Source organism: Nothoprocta perdicaria, unplaced genomic scaffold (assembly GCF_003342845.1).
Source record: "Nothoprocta perdicaria isolate Ctin4 unplaced genomic scaffold, notPer1 scaffold_196, whole genome shotgun sequence".
Taxonomy (NCBI): domain Eukaryota; kingdom Metazoa; phylum Chordata; class Aves; order Tinamiformes; family Tinamidae; genus Nothoprocta; species Nothoprocta perdicaria.
The window spans coordinates 1,262,335-1,288,057 of record NW_020455160.1 but is presented as its reverse complement, the minus strand read 5'-3'; the positions used below and the strand labels follow the sequence as shown (position 1 = coordinate 1,288,057).

General features: G+C 42.7%; 1 protein-coding gene across 1 annotated transcript in view; it reads left to right on the top strand.

Annotated features, from left to right (window-relative positions):
• The first annotated feature begins 2,972 nt into the window (after positions 1–2,972).
• CEP250 (centrosomal protein 250) overlaps positions 2,973–25,723 on the top strand; it is a 35,311-nt gene continuing 12,560 nt past the window's right edge. The window contains exons 1-24 of the mRNA XM_026037308.1: positions 2,973–3,027; positions 3,999–4,164; positions 4,874–4,980; positions 6,335–6,562; positions 6,909–7,005; positions 7,508–7,606; positions 10,644–10,799; positions 11,113–11,291; positions 11,749–11,931; positions 12,730–12,874; positions 13,130–13,276; positions 13,458–13,688; positions 15,294–15,487; positions 17,968–18,095; positions 18,325–18,494; positions 19,451–19,630; positions 20,604–20,738; positions 21,060–21,203; positions 21,673–21,974; positions 22,660–22,819; positions 23,587–23,911; positions 24,327–24,454; positions 24,732–24,852; positions 25,470–25,624. Coding sequence (XP_025893093.1) covers positions 4,108–4,164; positions 4,874–4,980; positions 6,335–6,562; positions 6,909–7,005; positions 7,508–7,606; positions 10,644–10,799; positions 11,113–11,291; positions 11,749–11,931; positions 12,730–12,874; positions 13,130–13,276; positions 13,458–13,688; positions 15,294–15,487; positions 17,968–18,095; positions 18,325–18,494; positions 19,451–19,630; positions 20,604–20,738; positions 21,060–21,203; positions 21,673–21,974; positions 22,660–22,819; positions 23,587–23,911; positions 24,327–24,454; positions 24,732–24,852; positions 25,470–25,624 — 3,771 coding nt within the window. The 5' untranslated portion in view covers positions 2,973–3,027; positions 3,999–4,107. The remainder of the gene's footprint in view (positions 3,028–3,998; positions 4,165–4,873; positions 4,981–6,334; positions 6,563–6,908; positions 7,006–7,507; positions 7,607–10,643; positions 10,800–11,112; positions 11,292–11,748; positions 11,932–12,729; positions 12,875–13,129; positions 13,277–13,457; positions 13,689–15,293; positions 15,488–17,967; positions 18,096–18,324; positions 18,495–19,450; positions 19,631–20,603; positions 20,739–21,059; positions 21,204–21,672; positions 21,975–22,659; positions 22,820–23,586; positions 23,912–24,326; positions 24,455–24,731; positions 24,853–25,469; positions 25,625–25,723) is intronic.

The following is a 25,723-nucleotide window of genomic DNA, read 5'->3' as shown; positions in this document are numbered from 1 at the left end:
GCAGATATGCCTTCATATATGTCACCCCCCTCCTCTTCATAGCAACCTTGGAGTCCTTAGAGCTGCCACCACTACATCCCTCCTCTATGAGAGCACTTGCTTGGAGACATCAAACTGCCTTCTACAACTTTGACACTAGGCCCCCAACAGAGAAAGACCTATTGTGAGCTCCTCTCAGTTTCTAAGCTTTGTGAACTCTTTTAGCTCTTAAAAACTATTCCTAACTATTCCTGTTCTTTAAATAATTTGAACCAGGATCTAAATGCCACTATTTGTAATCTCTGGAAGGCACAGGACCAAGCTTTGAATATACCATCTTGATATATGGACACCAGAGGCAGGCTCAGTATTTGGCAAATGTCTCGCTATCAGTATTCAGTATGAGTGTGATGCCAGCACTCTTTTTCTGATCATGTCAGAGTTGCTGTCATTGAGTATGCCTGGCTAGCCATGCCTCTTCAGCCAGTTGCCACTACAGCCCCTAAACCCTTTTTGTAATCACTGTTTTACGCATGTTTATTTTCTCCTAGATTTGCAGCAATGTTTTAGCTGTGCCGAAATGCATGGAGCAGAAACCATTGTGCTTAAATTTGAGCTCCATCCCTTTTAAATGCACACTCCCACAGCAGGGATCATCTGGACACCCTTAAAAGTCAAGAGAGTACACATTAGCACATCTAAAACCATGCTTGGCAGTGTCAGTTCCTTCCCAAAAAACTGCTTTGACTCTGTGGCACCAGGGCACTTCACTGCTCTCCACCCCATTGCCTTTCCCTGGAAAGCTCCATGTCTGTGAGCTCCCAGTGCTCCTGCCAGGTGCTGCTGTTGCCACAGGGCCTCCTGCTACCGGGCAGTGCCTTCGGGAGGCCCTGGCCTGGGAAAGACACACGTTGGAAGGGCCCCAGGGGTCTTCAGCGCAGCGCGAGGCTGAGCAGGCCAGAGAAGGCCTCCGGCGCCGCTGTTTCCTGGCGCCCGGGCCCGCACCTCTTCACGTCCCCGCCGCGAGGAGTCGGCCCGGGCGGCGCCGCCGCCTTCGCTAGAGCGAGCGGCCTCAGGGCCGCCCGGGCCTGCTGGGCGAGCAGGGCCATGGAGGCCGGGGAGGCGGCGTGGAGCCAGGCCTCGCTGCGGCGCCGGCTGCAAGGCTCGCAGGAGGCGCAGCGCCGGCAAGCGGTGCTCGTGCAGAAGCTGCAGGCCAAGGTGAGCGCCGCCCCGCCGGAGCCCGCGCGCCGGGGTCGGGCCGGGGGTGCCGGGCCGGGCGGCGGCGCCGGCGGCCCCGCGGGAGGCGGCTAGGCCGCTCCAGGGCTCCCGCTGCGGCCCCCCGGCACCCCTAGAGAGACTTTCTGGGTTTTATGTTTTGCTTTCTAACTTTAATAAAGATGCCTGAGTTGAAAGTGCAACATGCCTCTAGTGCAGCTTGTCCGGAGGCAGGAAGGGAGCCCGGAGTGCTGAGCTACCTCCACGGGCTTCTCTCCTGCCTCCGAATGCCTGAGCCCCTGGAGAGGTTTGAGTGTTTCTGTTCCTGGATTTTAGTGGTTTTTTTCTTCTGTGATAGTCTGGCGGTTTATCAAGCACCATACCAGCCTGTGTTGCTTTTTTGCATCAGCCAAGTTTTTCACTTTTGTGAAATTAAACACATTTAAACAGGGAGATCCTTATGCCTTATGATTTGTGGTTTTTTGCTTTTCTTTTGTTGTTGTTGTTTGTTTGTTTATTTTCAAATGACTAATAGTTCAGATGTAAAGGAGCTTGAATGCTGGAAAGATACAGCAGGAATGGTTCAACTGCGTTTGCCGTGTGATGGAAATGTCTTTGGGAAGCAATGCTAATAGCACATAGATGATAAAAGTACATTTCTTCCTCCAGACAATGCAGAGGAGTTCTATTTATTTTTTGGTTTTAGACAACTTGCTTTCTACCTGCTTTGAGCATTTCACGAGGAGAGTTCTGCTTCTTCTCAGCCCCTTGGTGTGCCCAGTCCTGGGAGTTCAAAAAAAGGCTTTCCCTTTTATGTAATCATTTCCACTCTTTATCAGAACTTTTCTTTTTATATTCATGCTATTTGCCTGCATAGCAAGAAACTGCTTTTTTTTTTGTTTGATGGGCCTGTGTAGGTTACTGTTGGTATAGGAAATAATAATTGTTTCACAGTAAGCTTATGATTACTGCAAGATGCTGTGTCACTTCATAAATTTTTAGTTCCAAATCTGCTATTAAACCTGACATACCTAGGATTTTGCACAGGTTTTTCTGTTGGCAGCTCTTTCTGAATTTAATATATTCTGTTTACATCTTACCAGTGTCAACATCAGTCTGTTAGGTATGGCTGGCCTGGCACAACTGTCTAAGTCTATCCTGTTGTTCTACTTGCCCCTTTTGTCTTAGGATGAACCCATGTGTAAAAGCATTGCTTCTTTTGGATAAAAGTGAAGCTTCTGCACAGGACTGGTAATGTGAAGTGTACTGTGCCCTGGGTGTAAAGATCTGGGGAGAAATGCAGAAGGAACTTGGTCTGCGACAAACTTCGTTCACGTATCCTGGTTCTACTTATCCATCTAGGTGCTGCAGTACCGGAGCTGGTGTCAAGAGTTGGAGCAGCGACTGGAAGCGGTGGGGGTGAGTATTTAGTTTGCCAACTAAAGACAGTGTGTGTGGCATTTGGTAACACAGAGAAAGAATCTTTAAGCGAAGACAGAGAAAAATATAATTTTGTAGACTTGAGAATTCGAAGAAGTACTGTAAGTTTGCACTTCAGTGTTTTGTCCACTGGCCATTCTCAGAGTAGCCAGTAGTCTCAGAAATACCAGTCCAGAAAACGCTATCAAGAGGGATCTTAATTTTGTGAAGGGATGCTTGCATGCTAAAGTAATATTTGTATTTAGTCTTGGAGAAGGGGTGTACTGCCTGTTCAAAAGGATTTGACTAAACATATCCTTTTTTTCTTAAGGGATCCCTTCCAGACAGGTGGGAAGCCACAGAAGACCATAGCCTGGAGAATGCACTTTCCCAGTTGGAAGAGGAACAACAAAGGTAAAAGGAGGAAATATTTCTACTCATACAAGTAAGGGTATCCCTACTCATACAAGTAAGGGAAAACCCAGCACCTATTCTCCCCAAAGGAAACAGCTAGGCAGGCCATTTCAAAAGGAGAAAGGTCCAAAGTCCATTTTGTGGTACGGTAGTAATATTGTGTGCTGGATGGCTCTGTTTTGAGCATGTAGTTGGTCCAGGTGACCTCCAGAGATCTCTTCCCAGCCTAAATTATTCTGCAGCTCTAGAAGTGAGCAACTCAGGAGAGCTCTGCTTTATATTGAGAATCAAGCCCTAATATCCTCAACCTTTCATGCGGCAGGACTTTTCCTGCTTGGTTTAGAATGAAAAGCACATTAAAAATCTTTAGAACTGCAAATGATCAGCATATGCACTTTGGGATTGTGAAAGTTGATTCCAGTCTTCAATTGCAAGTCCCATAGAGAGCTTCTTTTCCCTGCTGGCAGTTCTGCCTTTTCTGCCTTTGTGGTGTGCAATCAATAAAGTATGACTTTTCCTTCAGATCTTAACACGGTGTATAAGACAAGGATAGGGTGAGGCTTAACAAGAAGGTGAGGGCAGAGGTAAGTTGCAAGGAAAAAGGATACTGAAACTTAAATAGTGAGGAATGAGGTGGTCAGGACAATGTTAGGGAAAGATGATGAATCAAGATCTTGTAAAGAGAAGAAGATAGACAGGTGACCAGACAAAGCAAAGAGGAGTCAAAAGATTAGATATGGGCATCATCAAATTAGAAGGGAAAACTAAAGCTGTACATAGAAATTAAAGGTTTAGAGTAAGAAGAGAAGAGCAAGTTGCAGAAACAGACATGTCTTTATTATTCCTGGAAAGTACCTTCACTACCTGCCAGCATGAGGGGGAAGTCAGTTTTGAGGCAGCTGGAAAGACACAGGGATGCTATGTGTGCATGATAGTTTTTCAGTATGCTCATTGCTGTTTCTGTTTCCAAGGTGTGAAGGTCTGGCTGAAGTAAACACCCTCTTGCGGAAACACCTAGATAAAGCAAATGAGGTGAATTCAGCTCTTAAAGAAGACGTTGGAAAACTGACGGCAGATTGGATGAGGGCGCGTGAGGAGCTGGAGTTGAAGGAGAATGAATGGCGTAGTGAACGTGAGGTAAGCATAAACATTCTAGCATAGCTAGAATGTCAAATGTAATGCTGGACAGGAGTGAGAATACAATTTATTCTTAGCACAGAGAATTTGCTGGCTGAAAGTCATTGCTGCATTGATGGTTTGCTGGTGTTGGCTAGCAAAACATGAAGACGTGAGATGGAGGACCATCCACAAATTTTGTAGTGATAAGAGATGTCCATCTGCTGCAACAAGGCAACTAATTCTTTAAGACAATTGACTTTTGTTTCTGGATACTGTACAACAGTCATCACACATGAACTCTCCTTTATTTATTCATTTATATTAGTCTTTAAATTTCTGTGTATGGCAATGGAGTCCAGAGAGGTTTGCGTGTTTTCGGATTTGGAGTTGCCCTGCAGAAAAACAAGCAGGCACTCCTTACTAGCAGCCTACTGCAAGCAAGAGCCTCCACGCAAGACTATTGGACATCTCTGCAGGGTGAAGTGGTGAATCATGATGAGTTTGCGGTGTTGATATGTACAACAGCAGGAGAAATTTGGATGTTTTCCTCTTTGAAGTGAGACGGCAAGTCTACTGAGGATGCTTATGTGGTCCTATTCAGTCCCTGATGTTCCTGTTGGAACTATTATTAAAGGATATCTGGTGGTGCCCTGTCTCGTATCTGGAAGATTTGCACGGTGAGATTGAAGGCTGAACTGGCATTTGTTTTTTGTCTCTGCATTTTTAGCTTTATGACAGCTACCTAAAAGGTGAACATAGCCGTCTTCTCAGCCTCTGGCGCCAGGTGGTGACCTTTCGCCGTCATTTCCTAGAAATGAAGACTGCCACTGACCGGTGAGTAGCAGTTAAAGTTATATCTGTTGTAGAAAAAAAAGTGTTTCCTTCCACACCTACTTTTTAAACCTTGATATTATCTTGTATGATGCTTGATTTCAAATTAAATTGAGGGACTTGGGCTATGAGTCCCACGTATAGGCCCATGTATGGGAATGTACAGGCCCTAAGTGGATAAACTTTTGCCTGTGAATACTGGGGCATATTTACACAGAAATGTACATAAATGGGCACGTTGGAAGGGAGTGGACTCATCTACCCTACAGTATGCAGTATATAAAGCAGTCCCTTTTATAAAATTGTTAAAACCAATCTTAAATCTTGCTAGGTTCCTTCTTCTTCCTAGGTTTCTGGTGAAAGTATCATTCATGATTATATATATTTTTTTCTTCTCACTTCCTGCTTACGTTTATTTTGTTGGTTTATACGCACCTATTTCTGCATCAACATTATCAAGAGAAAAAAATAGCTTGCATTTTCTCTGTTATTGCATTTATCTAGTGTACACTGCGTAGTTTGATGCCTTTTTTTATTGTTTTCTTCCTTCATGGGCTTTCTGAGCTTCTTTAACTGTGCTTCATCATGGTTGCCCTCCTTGCAAATGATAGTTGAATAGCCTTAATATTGTAGTCTTTTGGTGTAAGGATGCAATTTTAAACTGTGGGTTACTTTCATCCATTGGTCTTAATTATAAGCTTTCTTTAATGCTTATAGCTTTAAAGCTATATCTGACCTACTTGTTAGTTCTTGCATAATTTGTACTTTTCTGTTAAAGCAGTCCAGGATTAGGCTTCATACATCATCTTTCTGAAATGGTTATTGTGTACGTATTTTCCTGGGCCTTTCAGCAGGCCAGATGATCATACTGATAGGTTAAGGCTAATACCATGTCTATAATAATAATATAATAATATCTATATCTATCTATCTATATATCTATAATTATATATATATATTTAAATGTAATATATAATTATATATATTTAGTATATGTTTATATATGATAATATAAATATTGGGGACCTTGCAAAAAATCCGTACATCTATTACTGATGGTAGCGATTAGAGCATACTAATAACATGCAACAAGATCATTAATTAATAAGAGTTCTTAGAGGTCCTTGAAGCCTCCTGGATATACTATACCCTACTTCATATCTCTGTGGAGAAAATAGACTCATTCTTCAACTATCAAGATGTGTCCTGATTTTACAGTGTCAAACGAATGTTTTCTCCTTGCGGAAGATGTAATCTTTCCTGTTAGCATGTACTGTTGCCCAGCTAAGCACTTCAAAAAGTGAATTGGCTGATGAAAATGGTTTGAACATTAGCTCTTCTATTTATTCATTCTCAGAGATTTGTCAGAACTGAAGGCAGAGCAAATGAGACTTTCTGGATCTATACTTGTCAACTGCTTCCAACTAAATTCTGGCGTACAGCTCTGGGAGTCCCTCACTTTGGGAAGACCTGTTTTAAAGGATCAGACAGAGAAACAGGTGGAAAAGGAAATAAACCAGAAGACCTGGGAAGTGATGAGCTTTCAAGTTAAGGGGGACCTTGAGAAAAAGGAACTTCAAGACAGGTAATTATGTTTTAAACTTTGCTATTACCATCACTGAGTTCTGTTTCTTGTACAGCCCTCTTGCTATCCAGGACTGCACCTCAGGAGCTGGAATGAATTCACACAAGACCATCATGAATCGTGTAGCACCTCTGTACCAACCTCTCCTTGCAAGATCAACTGGTGAAGTCTTTTGGGGATATGATAGGTCTTTTTGCCATACCTAGCATCTTAACCTTTAGAGACTAAAGCTGCTCTTGCTATATTTTCTGGGTTTAACTTTCTCTGCTGTGCCTCTGGGTGCTACTTTGTCATTTAACAGCTGGTGGTGTGCAAAGCTTTTGGCATGTGGACCTTCTCTTCTCAGGGTGATGGAGCTCTCAGCCTTGCTTGTACAGTCACAGAAGCAGAATGAGGAGAAGGAGAAGACCATGAAGACACTTAACGACACTGTGGAGATTCTAGTATGTTTTACTTTTATCTGGGAAGTAGCCCAGTGTCTGTTTGGTCCAAGTGGTTTGCTCTCCAGCCCTCGCACAAAGAGGTGTCGACTTTTTGAGAGAATTAGTGATAGAAGTGCTAACTGTATACAAGCATGAAGAGTATTTTCAAAATATGTGGTGTATTTAGCAAATTTGGAACCAATCCACCTGAAGACAAGTGTAGGGGAGGTGCAAACAATTCAGGTATCTTCATCAGAGAACTTATAGCAATGCTGTATTTTGCCTCTGCCTCTAAGTCTCTAGTGACCAAAGTTACTTGACTAACTGTTTCTTAACAATCTGTAAAAACTAGTTGCTGGTGTGTCCTTTTTAATTTTAGTAAAGAAAGAATTAGATAGATATGAAAAGTAAAGTACAGGAATGATTAGGACTGAGGCTTATCAGCATGACAGTGCTACTGAATTTGAGTGCTGCAGAGTGAGTGTTTCCTCCCTACCCACACTTGCTTTTATTTTGTTCTCAGGAGGCAAGTAGGTTGGAGGTGGAGTATGAAGCCTCGTTGACTCAGAATGCCAAAGAGGAGAATCTTTCCCTTCAAAAGTTGATAAAAGATATCATTGAGGTGAGTATGGAGTTGGCACTGCATCTGTGTTGAGGCATCATCCCTGTAAATTTGGTTAAAACATTCTTGATGAAGAGTGTATAAAAGCAAATGGAAAAGATACACATATTGTAAGGCCAGTAATCTATCCAGAAAAAAAATTCTTTAAAACTGTGGTTACTCTTTTATTTAACAGTATTTCCCTTTTAAACAGTATTAGTGTTATATTTATACCTAGGCTTATGTCATCACTTTGATTTCTTATATTTTGGCCAAGTTCTAAAAACTGTCATAGGATTTCCTCTGTGTCTTTCATGCATCATATTATTTTCCTGTTTGAAAGTCAATGATAGCTATCTATTACTTTTTTTTTCCCCAGTTGCTATGTTTTTGCTATTATTTCCAGTTTACCTTCAACTTGGATGAGCTTTTATCAAAAACCATTGTCTTTCTTGATTTATATAGTTGTAGTTTTTGTCTGCCCTTTTTTGTTATTCTTCAGCATCTCTTTTATTCTTTATCTACTGTATTTCATACAGACCCACTCTCTGGACCATGGCTTTTCCAGGAAACATTGGAATTTTTTTCCCTAATTCAGCGAACAGATAGCTATCAGCCTCAAAACAGACCCTTTCTGGGTTTATTTTCCAACTAGTCAGCATTCTTTTTGTCCTTGAACTCCTGTTCCAGAGTCACCTACTCAATCTTCTGTGCTGGAATTTATTTACTACTACCTGTTTAATTTTCATACCACTTTTCTTGTGCAAACCTGTTATAACTTTAGGGTTGGCTTTTTGTGGCTCTTGAAATGAGCTCCTAGACATTTCACTGCCTTTGCCTTCACTGTCCCACTCAGGTCTTCTCTTGGACGGTGCTTTCTGAATGGCTACATAATGTTTCTATTCCAGTGTTGCTTGGAGACTTCCCAAACCCTCCTTGAGCAATGACTCTTTTCCCTGAATTTTTATTAAAGGTCACTTATTACATCAGTTGATTTGCCAGCTCTGCTCCATTTCTCTGCACTTACTGCCATTATATCATCAGAACCTTAATTGTGTTTTATCCCTAAACTTTACCCTTCAGCAGCCTGAAAACTTTCTGGTTTTGATCATCAGGGCTTTTATGCAGATCTCCCCAAAGTCAGTTCCTTTTCCTTATTTAGTCATTTTTATCCTTTCGTACTACTGCTCAGAGCCAGCATCACTCCAGTCTTCAAAAAGGACAAGAGGGAGGAGCCGGGCAACGACAGGCAGGTCACCCTCACCTCCTTCCCTGCTAGGGTGATGGAGCAGCTCATCCTAGAGAGCATCTCTAGGCATATGAAAGAGAAGGTGGTGATCAGGAGTAGTCAGCATGGATTCCCCAAAGGGAAGTCATGTCTCACAAACCTCATAGCCTTCTATGATGGGATGACTGGCCTGCTGGATGAGGGGAGAGCCGTGGATGTTGTCTACCTTGACTTCAGCAAGGCTTTCGACACTGTCCCCCATAATATCCTCATGTGGAAGCTCCAGAAGTGTGGTCTGAATGAGTGCACAGTGAGGTGAATTGAGAGCTGGCTGGATGGCCAGAGCTCAGAGAACAGTGATAGATGGGGTCAAGTCCAGTTGGAAGCCTGTGGCCAGTGGTGTCCCCCAGGGGTCAGTACTGGGCCCGGTGCTGTTCAGCCTGTTCAATGACTTGGACAAGGTCACGGAGGGACTGTGAGCAAGTTTTGGAATGATACCAAGCTGAGTGGAGTGGCCGACACTCCAGAGGGCTGTGCTGCCATCCAGAGGGATCTGGACAGGCTGGAGAGTTGGGCAGAGCAACACCTCATGAGGTTCAATAAGGACAAGTGCAGGGTCCTGCACCTGGAGAGGAGTAACCCCAGGCACTAGTACAGATTAGGAGTTGACCTGCTGGAAAGAAGCTCTATGGAGAGGGACCTGGGAGTCGTGGTTGACACCAGTTAACCATGAGTCAGCAGTGTTCCCTTGTGGCCAAGAAGGCCAACGGGATCCTGGCCTGCATCAGGAGGAGTGTTGCCAGCAGGTCAAGGGAGGTGATTCTGCCCCTCTACTCAGCTCTGGTGAGGCTGCACCTGGAGTACTGTGTGCAGTTCTGGGCTCCCCAGGATAAGAGGGACGTGGAGCTTCTCGAGAGGGTCCAGAGAAGAGGAACCAAGATGATTAAGGGAATGGAACATCTCTCGTATGAGGAGAGGCTGAGTGAGCTGGGCCTGTTTTCTCTGGAGAAGAGAAGGCTGAGAGGGGATCTGATTAATGTGTATAAGTTCAGGAAGGGGGAATGTAGGGAGGAAGGGGCCAAACTCTTCTCAGTGGTGGCCAGTGACAGGACAAGGGGTAATTGGTATAAGCTGAAACACAGGCAGTTCCATCTCTATGTGAGGAGGAACTTCTTTACTGTGAGGATGACAGAGCCCTGGCACAGGCTGCCCAGGGAGGTTGTGGAGTCTCCTTCTCTGGAGGTCTTCAAAACCCACCTGCATGTCACCCTGTGCCACGTGCTCTGGGTGTCCCTGCTTGAGCAGGAAGGTTGGACAACATGATCTCTAGAGGTCCCTTCCAACCTTAACCATTCTGTGATTCTGTGATTCTGTGATTCAGAGTAATAACGCACATTTGCTCTTTCATTACTGTTTTCCAGTAATCATCAGCTTCCTTCTTCCTTGAGCAGTGTTAACATTTCTTTTTGTTGATGTTTCTGATATATTCTGGTGCTGGTTTATGTGGCTGTAATAAGAGCAAGGAGACCAAATTAATTTTTGAATGTTTCAGGAAACATCATTCAAACAGCCCACAGCCACTTCCCGTTTGTTTCTGTTCCCCTGAACAGAAACTGTTCAGAACAGAAACTGTTCAGAAACTGTACAGAGCTGTTTATAGCAGCTGTATTCAGAAATCCCTTGAGCACTTGTGGTCACCAACAAAACATCTTTATTCAGAAATGAGTGATTTGAGTCTTTAATGACTCTGAGTGATACTGGGGAAGAACAACTTGATAAAGAAAACTGAGTAATGTAAGTGAAGAATAACTGCTTGATGTGGGCTTTCAGGTGGTGTTAGATGACGGCACAGTCAGCAATGGCTACACTGACAGTTCTCAGTACCCAGAGTATAGCAGCATCCCTTCTTACCTGAGCTCTGACAATGCAGAATATGTCCTTGTGTTGGTGCAGGAAGTGGTGGCAAGGAAGCGAAGAGTAACACAGGTGAGAATTTCTGGTTGTCTTCACCACTGAGCATAGTCTCAGCAGCTAATGCTTCACAGCTGCTTCAAAAGTAATGCTTTTCATCTACTCAGACAATTTCCATAAGGCTGACTTGTTACCTTATTGCTTTGCCAATCTCAGCAGCTCTGTGTTCCACTGCTTTTTTTCTCGTGATCTCCATCCCTTCATCACAGCTTTTGCTTTCAGGTGAGCTGTCTCTCTGCTTACCTCTCCCTCCAGGCTACTACATCTGGAGCCATTTTCCCTACTCATTATTGCCTGTTTGTGTTGTTTCCATCCTTGCTCCTTGCAGGCTCTAAAAGATGAGCTTTCTGCCAAGCAGAACTCTCTCAGTTTCCTGCAGCACCAACACAAACAGCAGGAAGAGGAGTGCAAGAAGTTGCAGCAAAGACTTGAGCAGCTGGAGGAGGAGAGTAAACTGAGCAGTAACCAGCGGCAGCACCTCCAGTCTCTGGTAGAAGGACTCAGAAGGTGAGCATTTCATTCTTCTCATGCATGCTAGAGGCAATCTCCTTCTAGCTTTTGGAATTCAGAGGTATTTAGGACTGAGAACTTGCCTGTCCTACAGTATGTGTGCATCCTGTCACTGTTTCTCATGCTCCAGTGTGATCCTAAGACTGTCTTGGAGATATAAAGTGGTGTTGGAATACAGGATGCCTTCCTCTTAATTAACTTCTTGTCCAGAGTCTGTTCTTTGGGTGTCTTGTATATAACCTGACTGGACAATGACCCTTTTTTTAGCCACTGCTTCTCTCTGAATGAAGACAACAGTCTGCTTCTCTTTCTTTTTCCTTCCTGAGATAACGTTCTGAGAGGAAGAGCAAGTCCTTCCTCACTCTGCTCTCCACAGGTCCATCACAGAATGATGAAAATGTGATCCATGTCTACTAGTCCTTCCCGTTTTTGTAACTTGACTTTGTCTCTGCAGTGACTGTGCAAACCTAGAGAGAAACAGGGAAGAGCTACAGCAGCAGCTCAAAGTAACTGAACAGGAAGTTTGGTGCCTGCGTCAAAGTGACACTGAACTGCGGCCAAAGGAAGATTCTGCCCAAGGGGAAAAACTGGAGGAGCAACAGACAACAGAAAGAGAGCATCAGGACCGAGAACTTCTGTGAGCTTTGAATCTTTCTCCAGCCAGGAGTGCGCATAGTTTGGTCTTAGGAATTGCGTTCTCAGTATAGCAGTGGATTTTTGTCTGTTCCTCAACTGGAGTGTAGAAAGATAAGAGAATATATGGGCAGGTTTGGGTACCTACTGACATACAGCACAGCTGCCTGCTTGTACTTCAAGACCCATTACAGGAAGCCTTCTGAATCTGATCAGAGCTGGTGATAGCAGGCATAAGTTGAAATGAGAAGTTCAAATTGATTTTAAGGAGAACCTCTTTAACTCTGAGGACAATCAGGCAGTAGAAGAAGTTGCCCAGAGAGGTTGTGCAGATTCCATTTTTGGAAGTTTGCAAGACCAAACTCGATGTAGACTTGAGCAGCTTGGTCTAAAGTTTGAGCAAAAGTTTGGACCTTTGTGGGGTCTCTTCCAACATGAATTTTCACATAACTCTGGAGCTTTGGAAGTTCTCAGACACACACACCCTGAAAGATTGATATCTTTTTCATCATTTCACTGCAGAAGGCAAGAATAATGTGGGGAATATTAATCTGGACTCAAAAAGTTCTTTTTACCCAAAGAAAACCTTTTGCTAAAACTTCTAATATCTTAAAAAAGGAAGAAGTTAACTAAAAGACAAGAAGCTGTTAAACTTTTTTTCTTCCAAAAAGCTCTTCCAAAAAAGCTTTTGGAAGCTGGTTTTCCTTTCTTGAGTGTTTCACTGGGTTAAAATATCTCCTACTTTTGGAAATGATAATGTTTCTGACATGAAAAAAAAAGTTTACTTTTCTTCTTCCCATAGTCAGAAGGACTTAGCTGCACTTGAAGCAAAACATTCATTATTACAGAGTGAACTGATAGTTGCAAGAGAGACACTGGAGAAATCCCAACTTCATAGAGATCTGCTGAAGCAAGAGAAACATGAGCTTACAAAGGCATTGAAAAAGGTATGGTTACCTTATTTTTAGCTCACACTTGTAGGAGCAGGAGTTCTGACAGCAGAACCCCTACATGTTTTCTGAGAGTATAGAGATGGGAAATGGTATTTTCCTTGGAAAATGCTATGTTGAGATCATATGGGCCCTTTGGGAGAGTTAGTATCCATAATGGGAAGGCAGAACTCCATTTAGGATCTGAAGTTGCTTTTTAAAGTCAAGAGTTTTTTCTGTCTTTGTTTTCATATTGATCTTTTGTCTCTTTAGGCAGAACAGTTGGTAGCAGAGCAGTCAGGAGCTCAGAATAAGCTGAGATCTGAAACAGCGGATCTACGTGTTGCAACAGCAAAGATGAGTAGTATTAATGAAGCTCTGGCATTAGATAAAGTGCAGCTGAACAAGCTTGTGCTACAGGTGAGCAGTGTTGCCACAAGCTAGGTGCTTGTGTCCAGATGGTGCTCCTTTCTGGACTTTTTACCCTCAGACAGTATAGCTGCCTGAATATGGAGATATGGTTACTTTTTCTGTTCAAGCCAGATCTGGTACACAGTGCATCTTACTGTGTTTTATTTCCTCTATGCTTTTGTGATTGTAGCTGGAACAGGAGAATGAAGTCCTGTCAGATAAAGTGGAAGAGATGGAGAAAACAAAGATCTCTGTGCAGGAGAGACTGAACTCGTGTAAAATGACAAATGAAGAGCTCTGCACAGAGAAAGCCCACCTAGAGCAGCAGTTGAAGAAAGCACAACACCAACAGGAGGGACTAGAGGTAAAACTGAGGATACTGGCAGAGGAGAAGGAAGAAATTCAAGAGAAACTCAATCAGGTGAGACCCAAAGTCTGGTACTGGATGGGCAGTTGGCTGCTTGGCTCAGTGAAGGCAAGCAGGAGTGTTGCACTTGCTGCAAGTGTCTTGCAACAAGACACTTGGTTCTGCTGAAAGTCAGAAGACCCTACTTATTTATTTTTGGAAATGAATCGGTGGCCAATAGAGATGCTCTGCAATTCTCTGAAGCACTGAGTTGTCCTCTGCTTTTACAGGTTATTTTGTCCACTTGTCTGCTTTGACCTCTTTGGCTTTTGACAAGATGCAAACAGCTTGTTTTTTGTTGTCTATGAATCCCAAGCAAGTCTACTGCTGTCATCTACAACAAAAACAGCAAACTGTTTAGCTCCTCATCTTTTTTTTCCAGAAGGGAGAAAGTATGGGGTTTGTGCTTTTTGCTATGAAGTTGACAACCCGCAGAACTGCATTTGTTTTAGGCTTAGTGGGGCATGCAGAACAGAGCTGCAAGTTATTTTCTGCTGACTTGCCCTGCTAAGAATGTGAATAACATCTTGTGCTTGCTTTTGAAATTGTATTTTAAGACAAAAATGTAGCTTTGAATTGGTAGAATCTCTTTCGGCTCAGAAGAAGAAGATGAGAAATAGGTGATCAGACAGATTGTTTATGCTGGACTAGCTGATTTTCACTGTACTGTTAAAAAAAAAAAAAGCTTGTGAAAATTATATCAGTGGAACAAACTAGGGAGTTTGTCTTCATTTAAGTGACTATTTCATAATGTACAATCTTGGGTGCTGGGGATAACTCTGAGAGGAGGGTTGTTTTACACAGTGTGTTCTCTATTGGGTAGACTTAGTTCTTGAGTACAGAATATGTTGTTTGGCAAATATACAGCAGAGGTGTTGTGCTGAAGAAAAACACTAAAATGTCATAGTTAATCTCCAAGCTTGAAGGTCATGAAGGTATATTAGGCAACTGACTTGTGTAAGGCGAGTAAATAGTGCTGTTGACATGAATTACTGTACAAGTAGAGTCTACATCTATTTGGCCACATCAGCCTGATTTTTGTAAATTCCTGCAAGACATTACTTGCCGCAAGGGCTCTTTCCCTGCCAAGAATCACTTTTTTTTTTTTTTTTTTTTTTTTTTTTTTTTTTTTTGCATCCCTCTACTTTACAAGCTAAAACAAAATGATCAAAGTGTTGCCAACTTTAGAAGGAGAGACCATGTTTATTTAAACTTTCTTCAGAGACCAAAGTTGCTTTTGCCTAAACTTACCTGAAAATTTCCAGTACTAGAATAGATTCTGCCAAAATTTTGCTTTGCAAGGTGGTAATTCTGGAAAATACTTTTTTTCTTTTTTTTCCCCCTTCGTAAAAACACCTAGTCTGGAATATGTACATTTGTCCTGAAGGAGATGCTTGTTCCCAGCTAACCCAATATAACCATACACATCATTTCTGAATTAATAGTCCCAGTGCCTTTTTTTGGCAGCTCACTGTACTAGTGCTATATATAAATGTTCCTAGACATTCAGCCCACAATATAGGACCTCTTCCTGCTGTAGCTGATTCAGAAGTAACACTAGCTAATTCTGAACCGAAATTGGGAGAAATGACTGAAAAATGCGTTTTCTCCCACTTTCAGATTTGCCACCAGCAGGAGTCAGCTAGCAGTGATTTGGAGCAGTTGCGCCAGGAGTCCTCTCACCAAGCAGATGTTCTGACCAAGATGTCCAGAGAGAAGGAAGTCCTGGTACATGAGAAGGCTGCGCTAGAGGTGCGACTGGCAGCTATGAAACGGGACAGACAAGATCTTTCAGAGCAACTGGCAGAGGCCAGGTAAAAAAGAAAGATGCCTTAAGCAGGACATTATTTAAGGTCTATATTACCTTAATTACCTCTATTCTACCACATATAAGAGTGGTAGTAATTGCGCAGCCATTTACTCCATCCTATATGCTTTTCATAAGGCTCCACTCAGCAAATTGAGGCATCTTAGGAAAAAAAAAAATACCATAATTTGAATGTTGTTTTTCTGAAGCTAAAGCTGGCAAGCCTGTGACTCATATCTACTTGCAAGTCCAGTGCAATCCAGTATGATTCCTTAGCATCTGGTATATTGACTCTGGTAGGAATCGTAATAGAACCATGCTCACGTTGCTTGCATGCATGTTTTTAATGGAGACTGAAACATTTTTGGGGGTTTTATTTGTTGTTCTGTGTGTTTGAACAGAGGTCTTTCCATAACAGATAGTTTGACACGGGATCTTTAGGATTCAAGGCTGTTGCACAGAACACTAACACATTGCCCTTTACAGTTAAGCTGGAGGCTTATGCTGAAGATCTTGAATATTAGTGTTCTGTTTCTAAGGCAACTCTGTTAGCTGTGGTGCAGGACCTAGAGTTGATTGTGCCAGCAACAGAAAAGCCCTTTTTTTGAATGCTCCTTAGTCTCTGGGAATTCTGGCCTATCACTGTTGTGGGGGCCCCTTATTCTTTTACCACTTGCCCTGCAGAAATAAGCATCATGCTAAAGTTAAACAGGGATGGAACATGATGCTATGCTTCTGCTGTATCATGTTTTCAAGATTGAATATGAAAATTTCTGCTTTTCCAGCAAAGAAATATTGAGAGGTTTGTCCTCTCAAGGTGATTTTTAAAGGAGCTGTGAACTTACAAAGTTACAGAAATGATAGTTTCGGGATTTTCAATCTTGCTTCTTGAGTTTTGCCCCTCGCTGCTCCAGAATATGTTGTTAACAAGGCTGATAACCATCATTTGACTCGCTCTGTTACTTGACTTTGCTCCTGATTTTCTCACTGGATCCAGCTAAATTATGTTCTGTCAATTATTGAGCTGTACTTATGAGCTACAGCTTTTGTTGCAGGCATTCACTTCTTGCTTTCCTTATTCAGCTTCCAGAGGAGAGTGCAACCAAAACTGAAGATGGAACATTGAGCTGTCTGTAGACATGTCTGTCTTCCTGTGCCTTTAAAACTGATGTTTTATGTATGATATTCCATGTTTTATCAGTGCACAGGTGAAGTGAGGAACTATTTGATTATATATAAATTCAGTGTAAAAATCGCTGTAATAATAGAGAGCTTGCCAATACATACTTTCAGAGAAACCTTATTAAAAATTCAGCTTTTTTTTTTTATTTTTAAATCAATGCTAGCATCAGTCAAAGAGATAAATCACTTAAATGTCTTTGGCAATAAATAAATCATTACCCAGAGAAATCAGCAACTGTTTTAAAACCCATTTTTCTCTCAGAATTTTGAACTTGTTCTCTGTTCATTTTAAAGAATGCCAGAGGTTGGCATTTTTGAAGTTAAGCTTTTGTTCTGCTTGCTTGAGGATGTATCTTCTCTTTCCTGTCTGTGTAGTGCAGTGCTTGTATTTGGGGTTTTATTGCAGTAACAACCACCTACCCCTATGCATATATTAACCCTATATATATATATTACACGTCTATATGAGTGAGGAAGTGCCACATATTGTAGGAAACTGACACACAGGAATTTGAATTAAAGGGAGGTAAGTTCAGTTGCTGCATGCAGCTCCTGATTCCAAAATCTTCTGTCATATAAACCAGTTGCTAGGAGTCTTTGTAAAGCATTTTTCATCTGCAGTGCTATGGCTTGCATTTTAGAATGATAAATCGTCTGAAGGACTGCATAGTGAATTAGCCAAATTAAAAGAAGCAGATTTTTCTCTTGAGCTTCCAGCAATCTCAGCTGAGGGTTACCTGCCTTTTCTTGCATGTGGTTTTTCTACTAGCAGATTTCTTAAAAATGCCTCTGGAAGCATAGATGTTACTATATGTCTGGAATTTGAGGTCTTCCTTCAGTTGTTTTTAATCTTAGTTTTGGAAAATTGCCAGCATATGCCTACACTATAAGCAACATTAAAAAATCTCTAATCAGCCAGGGAAATGCTCTTACTTTTCCCCTCTTCAGAGCAAGCCTGAAGGTACTGATAAGATAACAGAGGATGGGCTTTTGCTTGCTGGCACAGACTTTGTTAACACAGCTACCCGTGTTTCATATGTCTGACAATAGCAACTCAAGCTTTGGCTCTTAAGATCAAAACAATCTTTCTCTGTTGTACTAGGTCATAAGTAAGGCTTGAGCCTTTCCTGGAAGGGGCCTGCACTGCTCTTTTATATGATAGAACTGAGTTTGCTGTCCGTGAGGATCCATACAATACATTTTCCCTACTCATTTGTAGGGATCTTGAATAACTTCTTACCGAAGTAATCCTCTCTGGGTGTTAATAACAAGAGACTTGTGTCTTTCCGTATTTATAACTTATAGGTCGATGAAAGACATCCTGGAATCCAGCCTGTTTGAGGCTCAGCACCATTTGTCTCAGCTGGAAGTCACTAGGAGTCAGCTGGAAATCCAACTTCATACAGTCACTCAGGCCAAGGAGGTGATACAAGGTAAGTTTTCATGTGCCTTGTTTCTGGATCTGGTTATCTCCCTGCCTGCAGCTGATAATATGAAGTTATCTGTATGCCTGCGATATACAATGTTTCTGAGGAGTAAGGGAGATGGAGACAGATCCCTTCTGTAACAAAATTCCAATGGCTAGTAAAGGCTAGTGAAACTAGAGCCACTGTGTAGGTTTAAGAGAAGGACTAAACCTCTTGTCATCTCTCTCATTTGCAGGAGAAGTGAAGTGCCTTCATTGTGAGCTGGAAGCAGAGAGATCTCGAATGAAGCAGGAACAGGAAAGCATGGCACAGCAGCTCCTGCAGACTGAACAGAAGTATAATGATGTCCTCAGGCTTCAGCAAACTGGTCATGAAGTTGAAATAAACAAGCTGCTGCAAGACCTGGTAGGAGACAACATGGCTCCTTTGTGCTAGGACCAGGTAGCAGAGCGAGTGTCTCATGTTTGAAAATGTGCAACGGCCCACATGAATATACAGGGACAGTAAATGCAGCTAGAGGTTCAGTGTGGATCTAAGAAGAATTCAGCATTAATTGTGTGAGGGCTGGGTGAGCCCTGCACAAAGCCTCACAGCAAGGGGGTGGAATTGAACCAGATTCTCAATTACCACAGAATGGACTCCTAACATTCCTGATGATTGCCATCACAAAAAAAAACTTTTGCTTTCTGCCCTTTCCTAGTTGTCAGAGTCTTAAGATTTGGAATAGGTTCCTTATTCCTGCTACTTCAGTGTTTGTCTTGCGAATAGGGTGTCAGGATACAACCTTTTCCTACCTGAAGTCAGGTACCCTTTTTTTTCTTTTTCCCTCTGTCTTTTTCTTTGAGGAAAAAGGAGATGAGCTTCAAAATAGAGTCTGTGAGAACAGAGAGAAATCCTGAGGACAGATGCACTAGGAAAAAGGCAGCCATCAGAGAGGGGTTCTTGTTCTACCTGCTTACCTTTCTTTTATGTTCCTTGGTAGGATGGTATTTCTGTAGGACACAAGGCCTGTGTACTAATTTTATTAATCTTATCATCTGTTAGTCATCACATCTCCATGTGAGGAAGAACTTCTTTCCTGTGAAGGTCTCAGAGCCCTGGAACAGGCTGCGCAGAGAGGTTGTGGGGTCTCCTCTGGAGATCTTCCAAACCAGCCTGGATGCAGCCAGGCGCCCTGTGTTCTAGGTGTCCTTGCTTGAGCAGAGGGATTGGACTAGATGATCTCTAGAGGTCTCTTCCAACCTTAACCATTCGGTGATTCTGTGATTCAAGAGGGATTTTGTGGGAGGGATGCTTTCTTCACCTGTTTGTGAAGAGGTTGGCCAGGATTCAATCTCAAAGTCTTTTCCTCCACTTAAAAGGCAAGTGAGCAGGAAGGGCACCATTCAGAGCTACAAGAGATGCTGGAGCGCTGGGATAAGGAGAAAGCAGAGGCAGAAGAAAAGCACGAGAAGCAGCTGTTGGATATGAGGCAGAAGGTTGCTGCCATGCAAGTTCAGCAAGAAGAGGAACGAAATAGAGCTGAAACTGCCAAGAAAGAGGTAAAGAGCATGAACGGAGAATTTGTGTGCTTTTACCCTTCTGAGTTCCTTATTGGTGATACTCACCTTGACACCAGCTGTCTGGGTAGACATATCTTTTGGATGCACTTTTATATAAAAAAGTGGAGCTGTAGCAACCAACCTGAAAGAAGCCACCTGTACAGTGAGATACAGAAAACATGGAGATGTGGTAACTGGATGGGTATTGGGCTGTGTGGAGCATGCCCTGTGTGTCTTGCTTTTCCTGATATGTTTGAACTGTTTTGAATTTGATGATGTGAATGGCATGCAGAACTGTGTGAATGAGACCACTCTTTGGAAGTCAGGCCAAAATGTTACTTTCCATTTTAGATTTTTGTCTTGCTATTGTGTTTGGGTTTTCTAAGGCTTATCTAAGAGTATCTTTACTGTGCTCTTAATGGTCCTCCCCCCCCACCTCCCCAAAATTTATTGCTTTTATAGCCTTAAATAAATTTATGTCCAGATTAAGTTTGTTGGACTGAATCCCCATGAGGCTAGATTTTTTTATTATTATTTTAGGGGATACTGGGATGTTGACCAAAGAAAAAGCTTTCTAAAAGTTGCTCTGAGTTATTTCTGAACAGTAAAGAACTAGGCTCTGTAAAGAACCATCTCTAGGCTGTGTTTTAAGTCACCTGTTCTGAGCTCAGACCTCATATGCCAAAGCAACTTTGTCATAGACTGGCAGTCCTCTTAGTGTGCTGCCAGAAGTTGTGCTCTTTATTCAGAGCATCTAGATAAAAGATGAAGAGATTATTGAGAATCCAGTTGCAGATGGACACGTTTGTACTGCCAATCTTGCTTTAGAAAACCTCCAAGTGAGCAGATACCGTCCTTGGAGACCAGTAGCATATTGCTTTGAAAATGTGTAAGCCTATCAGCCTTTGAGCCTTGCCACACAAGTTTCAACTGTGATGTTCAAACACATTTTCTCTCCTTTACTTCTGTGCAGGTCCTGCTAGAAAAAGAGAACGAGAAGAAGGCTTTGTTAGAGACACTCCTTCAGACTCAAGGAGAGCTAACAGAAGCCTGCAAGCAGCTAGAGCAACTCAGGCAGGATGTGAAAGAGCAGCAAGAGAATGGACAGGTAAATCTGACTAGTAGAGTAGATTGAAAGAACAGTTGGCAGTTGTACATAAGTTGAGAGAGGGGCTGATAGAGCCGGGTAAGAGATGAGTGGGAGACAAGCAAATTGCTGAAACAGAAGTCCTAGGATGAGGGAGAGAAGTACTACTGTGAGCACTGGGGCACAGGGCCTGGTAAGCCCCAGAGATAAGCCAAAGGAAGAAAGTGTTAGGAGCAAAGCTAAGTAGGAAAAAAAGTGTCTGAATGAAGCTGAATTGGGGACAGAAAAAGACCTGAAGGGGACAGCTGGCCCCAGTAACTTGCTCTTTATTCTTGCTTGAAGAACATCACACAAAAGTTGCAAGCAGAACTGCAGGAAGCTCAGAGTAAGATCACGACCATGGAGAATAGGCACATGGAAGAAATCAAAACCCTCAAAGAGGAAATGAATGTCCTTCTTCAGCAGAGAGACGCTCTACAGAAAAAGGTGACTGAAACAGCAATAGATACTCCAACCTTGAAAGAGGTTGTGTTTCCACTTCTTGCATTTCCATTGTTTCACTGCAGAGTGCACTGAACGTGTACCCCTCTGACTGCTAGCATACTGTCGATTCCTTTTCTACTGGTTTGAAAGCACCTTACTTGTCAGCCTGAACTTCAGCTGCTGCCATGGCTAGTCCTAGACTAGTCCTTCTGCCTGTTATTTTGACAATAGTCATCAGCTGGGTTTTCTGTTGGTCTGCTGCTGCTATCCTTGCTTTTTTTTTTTCCTTTTTTTTTCAGATGATTGCTCTGTCTCACTGAGTTTTTAAACAAATCTGCTGTATATAATGTCACTCCAGTGCTCTCATAGTAGGACAAAGTTCAAATGCGTTCTTTCTCTGTCCTCACAGTATATGATACAGCTGATAGAGACAAGCTTTAGTCTTTGACTGTTCCATTATTTTTTAATTCAGGTAGAAGAGTTGAAATCTCAATTAGCAGTCTCTGAAGAGTCCTGGCAAATAATTAGCCATGAAGCTCAGGAGCATCTGCATGAGGCACAGGAATTGTCTAGGCAGAAGATGCTAGAGGTTGTGCAGCTTGAGAAGATGCTGGAGGAGGAAAGGAGCCAGTGGAAAGAGGTAGAACATCAGAACAAAGAGCTGCAAGTTTGTCTGCAGTCCTTGGAGGGAGAAAGAAGTCAATGGGAAGAAGTACAGCGTCATAACACGGAAATTCAGGCTTCACTGAAAGCCCTAGAAAGTGAAAGAGCCAGGTAATTGAGGCCATGTGATAGACCTTCTTCTATTTTAACAGATTCCTTCTTTAAAGTCCTTGCATATATGACTGAAAGCATTTTCCAAAAAAAAAACCAGTTTGAAATTATCTACATAGAACTGTATCATTCTATTGATGTCGTTTTATTCTTTCTTTTCTTTTTATCCTTCAATTACAGTTTTTCTGAAACCAATACATTTTAAAGCTTTTTTTTTTTTTTTAAGGAAGGATTTATCTAATGAAAGAGTTAAATGCAACTTTCAAGGGATTCAAACATAAAGCACATCAAAAGAGGCAGGATAAACTGCAGTATAATGGGTGAGGTAGATCCATCAGTCCTGCCTTGCGACCAGTGAGCCATGGAAGTTGGGTTGAGTGGGTCCTATTTGAATTTGTATCAGTCTTCATTCCTGATTTCTTTGGTCAGAAACATCTTTGTTATGTTCTTCTGGGACATCTTTAAAGTTGAGAAGCAGCCCTTTGGTACCACGTCGTATATGTACTCCCATGTACACGTACATGTGTTCCTCTGTGGAAACAAGCATAGACGTACGTGCTTGGGTATGACTGCTCAATCAGATAAAGTTCAGCAGGCAAAGCACTTTTGTTATTGATGATGCGAGTCCTGAGGGTTTATTAAATATTATACAGTGTAACGATGAGGTGCCTGTTCTTTCTTTCAGGCTGACTCTGTCTCTGGAAAAAAAGGAACTAACCCTCAGAACCCTAGAAGAAAACAGCGTTTCCCAGCAGAATGAGGTGTCTAAATTGCTGTCTGCCATTAATGAGGCCCAGCAGCTCCATTCAGACCACAGAAGAGAGATACATGAGCTCAACAACCAGGTGCCCTCTGCTCTACTATCCTCTTCTTTTGAATATCACCTTCAACTTGCAGGCAGTGAGTTGTTTCCCTTCCCAGCATCACATGTTCCTTCAGCCCACAGACTTTGCACATTGAAATCAAGGCTGAATCTCTACTTTATTCTCCCCAGAATTTCCCCTAATCTCTCATGGTTCAAGGTATTAAGTGTCTGAGGAGAAACAGAAGACTCCTTTGGAGCTTTTCAGTATCTCTGTTATAACTTGTCCCTAGATGGTTCTTCCACCTCTTGAAGGGCACCTAGCAATCTGGTGAGACAGAAATGGTTACTTCCTTCTGTAGAAGGCACTTCGATAGCAGCCCATTCATCTTGGAGCATTTTGGAGATGCACGATATGGGATGCTGATTGTCTCCCCTTTATTTTTGCTTTCAGTTGTCTTTGGCAGCTGCCACACTCACGTGGGATGTTTGATCTGCCACCTTATTCTGGCAGTCATTCACCTAAACACAAGCGTGTACATTCATTTCTGTGATTGGAGAGTGGGTCATTCCTTGGGTTTGTGGAAACTTCCTTTTGTCTCCTTAGCCTCTAGATGTCTGTTTCTATACTACTCTCTACTTGGCATTTTGGCATTACTTTAATCCTTTTTTTTTTTTTTCTTTTTTTTTGTCTTTCTGTCGTTTGTGTCATATTTGCTTCAAGTGGTTTCTGCTCCTGTTTTTCCTACTTTCTGCTCTGTTACCTCGGAAGCAGCTCTGTCCCTGAGACTCTGTGCGTCTCTGTTTCAGGTTCAGTCACTGCAGGAAATGATGCTTGAAAAAGAGGCTGGCCTGGTGACTCGGGAGAAGCAGCTGTTAGAGGATCTAGAGCAGTCCCGAGCAGGTGAACGATGCTTGAGGGACTCTTTGAGAGTGCTGGAGGCTGAGATGTCTGAACTTCAACTGAGGCTCTGTAGCACAGAGAACAGAGCAAAGGCATTGGCTACAGAGTGCCAGCAGGCTAACAGTGCCCACTGTGAAGCCCAGGCCCAGCTGGACCAACTGCATTTGGTTCTCCGTCGCATGCTTTGTGACAGCACTGATACCAGCAGAGACTTGGTCACTCGGACTTCAGGCAAGTGTGGGAGGCTGGACTGAGAAGTCTCTGGAGTGTGTATAGGAGAGCAAGTGGAGGGAGGGGTGGTGCTTTGTGATCCTCATAGACTTATCCCTTCGGCTTAGACTGACCCATGCTTTGAAGAAGTCATGAATGCCTGAGGTGTCTGCTCAGAGAAAAGTCCATGTCTGTATGTGAGAAATGACCAGCCTCAGCTTGAAATGGGGCCCGTGATGTGGAAGTGCCTCTGCATCTTCTCTGGGACAATGCTGACATTAGTGTGCAGCAAAGTAATGTTAGCCTGTAATGCATTCTTGCTGTAGTATACTCTCTAGGGCAGCCTTTTATGCACTGGCACCTTCTGCGTACAAATGGTCTCTCTTTTTGGAGATCTTCCAATTAAAGCTTGAAACAGAATGGCTTCTTTCTTCAGAACAGGATCATGCCTGGGCCTTAACTGTTTCTCAGGCCAGGGATCTCCCCGTAGACATCACAGTGGACAGAGTGGCTGCAGTCTTACGAGATCTACACCAGGATCTGAAGCACACTCAACAAGATTTGGTAATGTGTCTCTGTAGTACAACCAGAAATCCTATCTCTGCTGAGCTGATCTGACAAGCAGACTGCCAAAAGCAGAATGGATTTAAATTCTTGCTCTCATGTAGGCCAGATTTGCTTGCTGCCATCGGGAGAAAGGAGAATCATGACCACAGCTACCACTGCTGTCCAACTGGTCCCATCCCTGCCTTGGCTTATTTCTCCATTAGCTTTTATACTCCTTTTATCTCCTTCCAGCTGTGGCTCTGTTTGCTCATACCATTCTTCTTATTTCCTCCAGAATGATGCCAGAAAAAAGTCACAGGAGCTGGAACTGGAGCTGAACAAGAGGCTGTTTGAGAGGGATCACTTCAGTGCACGCAATCTAGAGTTACAGAAACTGTTGGCCCAAAGCCAGGAAGGTACTGCCTCCATTTCCAATGCACCGAGTCCATCCTGTCTCACCAGCAGGGAGTTCTGATACCATGCAGTGGGAAAAATGCAGTGCCAGGAGATTGGAAAAGAAAAAAGAAATAAATTGAAAAAGAAAAATAAGGAACATGAGTCTTGTTCCTAGAATTAGCGATGATGATAATTAGCAAGCAGAGTTGAGAGCTTTTCATAGTGCAGGATCTAGTGGCTGGCTGGTGATGCATGTGTAAAGCAGGTGCCTTTCAGGTTATATGTCACTGCAAAGGAAATGTAGCTTGATGTATCATAAAATCTTTCTCCATATGCCCTTTGAATATCCCAACCTGAGAAATCTTACCATAGCTGACTGTCTTTTCCTTTTGCAGTTTCATGGAGTGTTAGTGTTAAGTTCCTATGTTATTCTTTTCCACTATACATCCTTTTTTTCTGCTTCTGTCTAGTATCTAATGTTTCTGTCCTTTCCTAGTTTCCTAGTTTTATTGGAAAGTCAATTTGGATCTAGGTCTGGTAAAATACAGTCAGGTGGGAAAATGTTTTCTCCCTTGGATGCAAATCAGCTTGGTTTTGCTTTGCTTTTTCCTCTTCTCCCTGACCTTTACCCCTGTAGAGACACGGGTGGCGGAAGACAAGAAAAACTCTCTGCAAGCTGCCTTGCAGGAAGAGGCTGTTGCTCTAAAGAAGGAGGTTGTGACCCTACATCAAGAAGTGACATCTTTGGAAAGAAGACTTGAGAGCTCTGAGAAGCAAAGAAAGGAAGTCCTGGTGAGGCTAACAGATGCCATAAAAGGAATATTTTATGGGCCTTCTGTTGATGTTCTGAAAAACAGCTTTTTCAGTACTAGGTTGTTCTGTATGAATTTG